Source organism: Leptonotus elevatus, chromosome 4, assembly GCF_054856555.1.
Source record: "Leptonotus elevatus isolate MCC_2025b chromosome 4, RoL_Lele_1.0, whole genome shotgun sequence".
In the NCBI taxonomy this organism is placed as follows: domain Eukaryota; kingdom Metazoa; phylum Chordata; class Actinopteri; order Syngnathiformes; family Syngnathidae; genus Leptonotus; species Leptonotus elevatus.
Window position 1 is genome coordinate 6,953,864 of NC_141242.1, and position 10,086 is coordinate 6,963,949.

The 10,086-nt window shown below is 45.2% G+C and overlaps 1 protein-coding gene across 1 annotated transcript in view; it reads right to left on the reverse strand.

Annotated features, from left to right (window-relative positions):
• The window catches only part of tle3a (TLE family member 3, transcriptional corepressor a), a 33,046-nt gene extending 24,893 nt beyond the window's left edge, over positions 1–8,153 (reverse strand). Inside the window, exons 1-5 of the mRNA XM_086072908.1 lie at positions 7,312–8,153; positions 6,772–6,897; positions 6,127–6,227; positions 5,892–5,955; positions 4,553–4,597 (exon numbers count right to left, since the gene is read on the reverse strand). Of these exons, the coding sequence (XP_085929034.1) occupies positions 4,553–4,597; positions 5,892–5,955; positions 6,127–6,227; positions 6,772–6,795 (234 nt within the window). The 5' untranslated portion in view covers positions 6,796–6,897; positions 7,312–8,153. The remainder of the gene's footprint in view (positions 1–4,552; positions 4,598–5,891; positions 5,956–6,126; positions 6,228–6,771; positions 6,898–7,311) is intronic.
• Positions 8,154–10,086: the final 1,933 nt, after the last annotated feature.

A 10,086-nucleotide genomic window follows, 5' to 3' on the forward strand; every position in this document is an offset into this window, starting at 1 on the left:
CTTTCTGGACCTGGATTTGCCACCTCTGGTCCACATGTTTACATATTTCTACACTGTAGGTTTGTGCATAAATGGGTAGTGACTCGAATTAAGGAGCGAACGCCAAATCAGAATTCTCCCCATTCGAGTCAGAGCGCATAATAGCACATTGTCTGTCTCTGTACGCGACATATCGACGTGCACGGTTTATTCGAATGGACGCCCGTAAGTAGCTATGGGAATATTTGGCCGGCTAACGCCATGCTAGCAACAAACAAAAGGGTTTGACTTTGAAAACATGGACGCCGGGTGAGACAAACTAGCTTAGCGCTAACAAGGATGAGTCTAGTAGCAACGTCGATGGATTTCAAATGGTACAAAAGAGAAAAAGCATCAGTTGTTCTACCATTGGCCAGGGTACGGCGCAGGATCATAGAGGCTAAAGTAAGTTATTTTAAACAAAAAAGTTCAATCTTTCCGTGTTTTGACGCTCCGGTTTAGGCTACACTTCTACATGTTTGAATGAGATAAGTGAATATAATTTGTAAACATAAAATCAAAATCAAGCTTAAGCGCTATACAAGTGAACTCCATTTACCATTTTTGAATAAAATGGTTTACCATTTGTTGGACTATAATGTGTTTTTCGGCCAAAAGTGCCATTTAAGTTGATTTTGGTCATTCGTTGGCTAACGTCAATACGAATAGTGAATGTGGATCTTTGCTGTTAGTCCAAGCTCTAGTTTTTCGCAAATATCACAACACAGATTAATTAGAATGATGAAATAGATAATGATGATAATAATAATAAACAGATTAAAGAATAATTGGAATTCAATTATTTGCCAAAATCATTCAACCCCTAAGTTAGACGCAAGTCACACATTGTGGGAAGAGTGTTAGACTACAACAGCCCCATGGTCCTAACGAATGTGTAGTCAATATTTACACTGTGGCCCACTGTGTTAAATGCTGGTAAACAACAGCGTCACATGAAAGGCCCTTGAAATGCGTGAATATTCCAACAGCTCAACGCCAGTCCAAAGTTTCTTCTGTAACAGTTTGTTAAAATGCTACACGGCTTATTTAAATGGACCAAACAACCAGCAGGCTAAGATTATTCAAATGCAGTCCATTTGCACTTTCCTCTACATGCCTCTTTTGTATGTACACAGCAGACAAGTCCTCTGGCTGACCATGTTTGTTTTGGCCCCGCTGCTACGATGACTTTGCTGCAAAAAATCCCACAAGCCACGGTTCTCATTCCTGAATGACGACTGCAGGTAACGGCCCACTCGGAGGTAACAAGCACCAGATGACCATGATTACCAGTAGACATCGCATGTACCGTGCCGTCATATATGATGTCGAGGGGGGATCAGATAGCAGCATCGCTTCAGTCGGTCGGAGTTGGTGTAAGCATGCCGAAATGTGAATTACGGCGCGCCGCGAGGAACTAAGGCACGGTTATAGGAATGGATTTCCTCACTGTGGAATAAATTCTGCTCGCAGGAAAGTAATATGCTTGTGCGCGTCCAATAATCCATCCCTGCCTCGCCTGTTAACCGCTCGCCATCTACCCCCCACCTCCCCCCACCCGCCCAAGCAGAAGCTAGGCGAGCTGCATGGAAGGGGGTCACACGGTTTGCTCACAAACATGCCGTTCAGCAGGTTAGGGCCCCACTGATGAATTATTCAAGCACTTCCAGCAGCTCTTTTGAGGTTTCTGATAAAAAAAAATAAAAAAATAAAAGTCAGCCGCTAAAATGGATCAGTCGATTAACCTGTTTACACAAAGCTGGGGTTGTCGCCCCTCCTCCCAACTAGTCTCCATTCTCCTGCTCGTCCCCCATCCCCCTCGCCGGCCCTCTGTTTGGCGATAAGTGCCTGACAGAAGCTATCAGAGTGGCCCCGGCCCTGACAGACATGTGGCAGCGTGACACACGGCCCAGACTCTGATGGATCACCCCACGCCTCCGGCACTGTCATTAGCCGAGCGGGGTGATCGCGGGGGAAGGGACAAGCACACTGCTTTGAACACCAGGGAATCAAAGGACTTAAGCCATGTGTTTAATGCACTTCAGCCGACATGGTGCAGTTTTAGCTTCCATTTCCACTGGAGGGTGTATAAGCAGGATGATGATAGTTACGTCAGTGAAACATATATGGCGACATCATTATAGTGTGAAACGGTGCAATGCTTGGAATACAGATAAGGATTTTTCAAAACTCTGGCTAGAACTACATCATAAACAATGTCAAGGACCAAATGAAGACTAAAATACTTAAAGAATCAAGCCAAATACAAAGTCAAGAATCAAGTTAAGCACCAAGTGAAACAGGTCAAGAAGCAAGCCTTCAACCAGTCAAAAACCACATCCAGTAGAACCATAGTTTAGAAGTCAAAAACCATGCTAAGAGTCAAGTCAAAAAAACAGTCAACAACCAGGTCCAGGACCTATAAATAACCATGTCAAAAACCAAGTCAAGAACCAGATAAAAACAACAACAAGAAGAAATCAAGAATCAAGTTAAGCACCAAGTGAGACAGGTCAAGAACCAAGTCTTGAACACATGCAGAACCATGTGTAGGACCAATCAAAAATCATGCCAATGGTCAAGTCATGAACCATATCACAAACCAGTCCAAAACCTGGTCTACAACCACATATAAGACCTATTAAGAACCATGTCAAAAAAACAAGTCAAGAACCAGGTAGAAACAACAACAGTCAGAAACCAAATCAAGAACCAAAGTAGATGAAAGGTCAAGAACTAAGAACACAAGTCTGGTAGGCACATAAGGCTTTTTGAAATCTTAACATATTCACTGCCATAGACGGCTATAGACGTCAAAGACATTCATCTGTGACAGAGAAAGACCCCACACATAAAAATAGAAAAGTAGGCATTGAAACAGATTTGGTCGCATAGTTTGTGGTCTGCTCCGAAAATTTCAACCCAGAAAACAAAGATACTGTTCCATCATTGATCTTGAAATCAAGTCTTCCGAGGCAATCTATCGTCTAACGCGATCTTACAAAAACGAAGAAGACACTTGCTGATATGTGCCAAAGTTTCCAGAGTGCTTCCAAAGAGGATCGGAGCTTAGAGCATTGTAAGATGGCGATATCGGCAAGAAAATAATTGCTTTGGAAAATACTCTTTGGCGTCTGGGGAAGCCCCAAACACACAAACAGCATCAGGAAGTATTTTGTTTAATTTACCACCACTCCCTTGTTCGTTGGTCTGGGCACTTCTTTGATAGGCTACATTCCGTTCAATCCACCAAGTCAAATGCCTTGAGGTGGTGTCGGCTTTCCCCACTCTTGAAGATTTTCGGGCGTAATTATTGAACACATTTAATATTTAAGATCGTCGGTCCTGACTCGTTTTCGACTTACTGGAACAAATACTAAACACGCCTCAGACAGAAGTACAGTCGGTGTTTTGCTCGCTCGATTGTCTTTACTAACCCGCCAATGAACAGACTGCAGTCAGGTTAGTTTCATCTTTTACCAGCCCATTGTGCCAGTTAATTGAATTGCCACTGCAACCTTTTGTAGTAAACAAACAATTGTCTGCCAACAAAAATGTACTGCACAACTTGACAGAAACCGCTTGAAGGATTTTGTCGGTTGATCTGTGAGGCAATACAAGACACTATCTTACGGCTAACGATAAGAGCACAACCACAGACAAAATGACTTTTGTCCTCCTTCCTGTAATTACCGACCATGCCTGACCCTGATCGTTAATACGCTGTCTTTAATCAGGAAGTCAAAGGTCCAGCCAGCCAAAGTCTACGTTAAATCTAATCAACAGGCTGAGATAAATCCAGGATTTCTATCTCGGAGACGATTGCCTTACAGCGCTCACGATATTTGACTAAAACAAGATTTCGGTCTTGACTGTATTGACAGTCTCAAAGCTGTATTTTGGATCACCACTAATAACGGATGCTGACAAAGGCACTTTTGCAGGGGGGCTCAGAAATAAAGAAAGGCTCATTTTCACTGTTATATTCACTGATAGAAATTCAACAGAGTTGTGGATCATTGGTGGATAGCGACCACCAAGCAGAGGGCCGAGTGAGGATTTGGGCTGGAATCATGCTGGGAGATGATAGGCCCTGTCAGGGTGTTTCTAACTGAATATGTCCTACCATTAAAAAAAAAAAAAAGAGAGAGAGAGAGGAACCATGCCTTCCACAATAAAATAATTCACATGCAACACAATGTTCAATCCTACACTGCAAAATATGCCACTGAAACTTTCACTGATATTAGTATAAAGGAATGATAACTCCCCTGACATCAACCCAAATTAAGAACTCTTTAAAAGTCAGCAACAGGGGACATTAGTAAACCCAAAACAATTATGAGATACTGGTAGAAATTATTAATTGACTCACAAATTCAATGGATGACAGAATTGTAACTTGATGGCAATTCTGTTTTTGGGTAATTGTGACCAAAAACTGTACAAACGGGACCACGTGGCCTCCGAGCAAGTTGGACGAACACAGAAAAATCCTTAAGACGATCAAAATGACCAACAAGAGTGTGCCTACCTGTTTGTGCATCTCGATGTTGAGTCCATAAGACATCTCGTAGTACTGTAAAACAGACAGAAAAGACATTTAGCTTGACAGACAGAACTATGAAGTCAAATCAAGTTTGGGATTCGACTGCATTGATGTCATGACAGACGCCTATGATAACTCAAATCTCAGTTTATGTTGCGGGAATGACCATCAGAGGATTAACTGTGAGCATGTGATTTGCATTCTTTGCTTTTCGTGGCCACAGCGGATTGTTTCTAACAAGGAGTTCATACGGGGACAATAGTTCTCAAATTTAAATCCCTGCGTCCCTGTTTGTATTGTGTCTGACCTGAGAGTTCCACTGTAGAGACAAGATCAATATCCGACTTGAGCGCTTGTTCGAAATGTGTCAGCCATGCAGCAACTGGGATCGCGATCACCCCCAAAAACCGATCCAAGTGTGACAAATAGCCAATAAATCGACCTTCTGTTTTTCCAGTGATGGCGCACGGCATCAAAGCATTCAAATGTTTTGATCGGCAGGCTCCCTCCGACATCCAAGATGTCTATTTGCTCAGTCTAAAGTGTTTGCACAACACTTGTGTTATTTCCAGCCAGGTCAGAGTGTGTCTGAATCCAGGCCGGCCACAGGTGGCAGTTCCAGTCAGCGTCTATTTTGATGAAGCAAATGCATTATTCAGTCCATTAGCATTGAAGAAAGAAAAAAAAAGCGTCTCAAACAAGAGAGCCATTCTGTCTGCGATCAGAACCCCTGCAGTGTAAACTGACACCTCGTACTTCCTCACGTGTTTACCTAACCGCCTCCCTGTCGGCCTGACATGTTTTCTCCAAAAAGAGACTTTCACTTCAACCTGCGCGTGTTTACCTGCGACACTGGTGGCAGCGAAACATCCCGCGTCACAGGCACAGCCGTGTTTTCCAAATCCACACTGGAACTTTGTGCTCGTGCGAGCGCCTCCATTTTGTTGGGGCGTATTTTCCCACACGCCGTTTACGCGTGAGCGGCAAGTCTCCTAGGAGAATAATCAGATCGGCACACACGGGGGGGGGGCAACGCCGCGGTCGACCCTTGGAGATCAGGGGTGCGCTTTAATGGAGCCTCAGCCTACTGCCGCCTGGCTGTCAGTCAACCTCCCCCCCCCCCCCCCCCCCCCTCGTAACAAGCAGCTTCATCCAACCCTCCTGGGGGATTTCACAGGCCTGTACGTGACACTCGAGCCACCCCAACAACCACGCAGGTGATCACAATGGAGGTCGTCTCACTCACTCACTCCACCCAAACGAGCTCTTCAACAAGCCGTGCAATTTGGTCCCGTAATTGCTGCCCGTGGCAACATTATCTTACCATGACATAGTGGCGCTGCATCTCCGTCTTCTCATTGGCCAGCTTGTCATACTCCACCTTAAGGCTAAAATAGGAGAGAAGGTGTCAATTTCAGGCGCTCTGTCACTTGCATAACTCACTTAGCCACTTGGCAGCGGATTACACGGCATTTCCATTCCGCGTGCAACCAAATATTAACCTTCACCTGGCAATGTGCTGCGAGCGAGTCAGCGCTGACATCTTTTGTCAACAGTACCTGTGATACTGGGCTTGGAGGAACTGGAATTCATCTTTAATTCGGTCACACGACTCCGCCACAGTGAATTTGAAGCCGGGCTGGCCGGGCTGGTGAGGAGCCTGAAATACAACGACGAGAAAAACATAGTCACGAGTTTTTAGTGTTACTTTGTGCGAGGGCCAAGTACAAAATGGTTCCCATCTTGACATTAACACCTTGGGATTGTTACCAACACAATGAATGGGCTGAACCTCAAATAGTATCATGAAAGTAAGGATACCACTGACTGATATCAATATTTAGTTCTCAATTTAAGTAGTTACCAACACTAAGTACCAATGACCGATATATATATCCGAATAAAGATGTGTTTTCATAAAAGTACGGTAATAATAATTTTCTACTCTACTAATTTTGACTTCCTAAATGGCCACAAGAGTATCGGCCGCAAATGCGAGTACCATGCTTGAAATAAAAGCGGTTATCGTCCCGAAACTCGCACATCCCTACTCAAAAGCGAATTACAAACCAACACATAAATTCTTCCTTGCATAAATCGGCCACATATTGAAATATAACCTATAAACTCAATTAGGTGCAAAAAACACCAACAAATATGTAAAAAATGCAACACACCCCCACACAGGTAGAAGCGCCTCTTACCGGATGTCGGCCTTGTGGATACATCTTGAAATCAACCCTTTGTTTATTTCTGCAGGTCCTTTGGCAAAATGGTTGAAAAGAGCAGGCAGCTTGTCGGTGGAGGGAAGGGGGGAGTTGGTGAATAGCCTGTGTTGGGAGAACGACGCGGTTTAATCACCAGGGGTACAATCAAACGCACTTTTGTTTGCAACTAATAATCCCTGTGAGAATAATGCAATCAGTAAGTGGAAACCAAAGAAACTGCAGCAGCGCCTCGAGGGTGACCTTATTCGGTCGCGGTACACACAAACAACACACAAAACAGATTCTCGAGAAAAGGGAGTAGCCACTTTTACGCAGGTGCTGTCTGAATGATGGCGCGGGATTTTTGCGTTTGCGGTTTAAAATGTTAATTTAAAAAAGAAAGAAAGAAAGAATATAGAACCCAGGCGAGCACAATCAAGCGACGCAATCTTCCGTCCGAGCGCGCGTTCGATCTGCCCCCTAAAATGTCACGTAAAAGCCGAGAAAATGGAACCCGCCGCTCGTTTTGACACGTACCCGTCACCGAAGAAGAGAAAGCAGGCTACAATCCGCTCGTTTAATCCGTCCGAACGACAGCGTGGCGGAGCATCCTGTCTCCGGAGCGCACCCGGCCACACCGGGGGAGGGGAGGGGGGGAGCAGCGGGCAGAAGACGACGAAGGCGATGCGGTCGGAGCTCGAACAAAACTACTTTTCTCTTCGGCGAGCCTCCACCGCCAACCTCCCAGGAATTTGGCCGCCGTAATCCCCGTAAGAGCGGCGAAAATACGACTCCGAAATGGCTCCTTCCGCGTTCAAAAAAAAGAGAGAGAAAAAAAGAGGAGATTCTTTAAAAGCGTAACATGGTGCTCTCCACCATCTCGCGTTTCCCCCTCAGTTGTCCAGTTTAGCCCGGTTGCCACACACAGGCAGCGGGGCTGAACTACCGTGAAAGCGCCTATCTGTCCAATCGGATTACTCGCCAAGACGACGGCCACATCTGCCTATCAGAGGGCGGCGGCCCCACGTGGGGTGACGGCGGTACACAGATGACGTCACCGCGCGGAGGTATTCGCCCCGCCTCTGGCTGCTCCACGCACACACAACAACAGCCATTCAAATTGGACCGAGACAGCACATATTGCGCGTCCTCATTAGCGCGCTAGTTTGCCGCCCAAATCAAAGTTTTCTTGGGTGAGACCAACACCGGCGGGAGAGGGGTGGGAGGTGTGCGCGCGCATTTTTAATTCGACGTATCTACGCGTAAGCGAAATGAACTTGTTTGTGTGCGAGACGTTGATGCGACGTGACACGGTTTACGACCACATATGTGAAGTAAAAGCCTCAAATCAGACGCTTTGCTCCCTCCCGCCGCTCTCCACAACACCGTGAAGGACACGTTAATGACCAATCGATCCAAGATCAAATTAAAGCGGCGGAGCCTTGAGTTGTTTTTTTTCACATATTATACCGTGATGGTTTATACGACACATCCCGGACGCCCTCTGAGCTAATTTAGGTTGCTAGCGGCGCTGCAGTGTAGAGGACAGCCGATTGCCTTTGTCTGATATTAACATCAGCCATGTCTGAGCCGCGACGCCTTGTTTTGAAGATCCTACTGCGCCCCACGTGGGTCGCCTCTGTGGCTTTAAGGCGTCTCGTCCAATAGCTTCGCGGCGCACTTACTCGCCGCCTTCCGATTGGCCGGCGCTCACGGAGCCTGTCAGTCACGCGGCGGCGTTGTCAATCAATACCACGCGGGGTCAAGCGCTGACAAATGCCTGTGCTCCTCGGTCCTCTGCCTGTGAATAGAGGCTGCAATAGCTGCTTAATTAGCTTCGAATGGCTTTTCTCTCCTGTTCAAACAATCTGTTACCACCACGTGGTAATGAGAGCCAGTGTTAAACAAAAGAGGAAAAGGAAGCAGTTGTAACATTACAACCTGTAGTTTTCCCTCCACGCGGGCAAAGCGACGCCAATGTTTTAGCTTTTAGCAATATGCTAATCGAGCTAGCTTGCGCACACACGAGGCACAGTGTGGATGTTTGGAAATAAACACGAGGATTTATTATGACTGCTCGAAATCACGCCCTGTATAGCGATTTCGCCATTTTGTAGAGCTTTTCAAATGAGTCGTAAGCATACAAGTGTATCCCAAAATACACCAAATTGTACTGGCGCCCGTCAAAATATCCCATGATGCATTGCACAGACACTTATTGAACGTAAGTAGACCAACACGTTGTAACAATGAAACACACTCAATAAATCATTAATTTATAGTATATTCAAAAGCAAATTTTAATTTATCTGATGAGTGAACTAAATAGTTAGCTATGTAAAACATGAATTACATAGTGGGGGGTAAAGTGAATTATTCCAAATACTGCTACGTCATGCTGAATGTATACAGGTACATAAATAGCCTACTATACATATTTTAACTTGTGCAGTCAATGGGGAATAATGAAGTACAATATCATGGTCATACATGTTTAAATATATTTTTATTATGTGTCTCTTTCCTCGGTTTAGTGATGTTCTGCCCGGCCCAAAGTGTGAAAGCATGCCATGTTTCACGCTACTTGTATAGTAGCCTGTTGGCATTGCAAAGGTCATTGTGTCATGTTAAGGTCTGAGCTCAGCAGTGGTCTACTTGTCATTCTTGTCAGCCACCTTGAGGAAGCGGGATGGCTGTGTGTTTTTTTTTCTCTCCCATCCCCCCAAAAGTAAGGACTGTGTGAAAAACTCAAGCACACACAAGAGCCTAATCCGAGCCAGGCAACCCCCCTTGCTGTGCAATAGAGAGCACTTGGATTAAAGGCAACAAAGGCTCGGCCAAACCCCAGAGAGAGCAAGGGGGGTGTCCGCCCAGTGAGACCCCCACACTGTTTATTTACACGGAAACCCCAGCCTGACTGGAACACCCAGCCTTAGGCATTACATACTGGCCTATTTGCAGAGGTGGCTCAAATTCTTGACAGAGCAGTGATTGTTCTCGCTGCCGCTGCCAACCGGCTCACTTTCGGCACAACACTAACACAAAACAAACACTCGCTACCACGGAACAATTAGCTTGAGATCATAGTAGCGTTCAAACGTTGAACTTTCACGACTGGTTTATCAATGCAATCGCAAGCTGTTAGAGGCTGTTTATGTAAAAAAAAAAAATATATATATAGTTAATTTTTAGCATCTTCATGTTTTAAATGTAAATGTAATGTTGCACAGATGATGAGAAAAAAAATCAGCATGTGTGTTTTTAATGTTGTATATGTCGGCCTACTCCGTGTCATAATGTACAACAGACTGC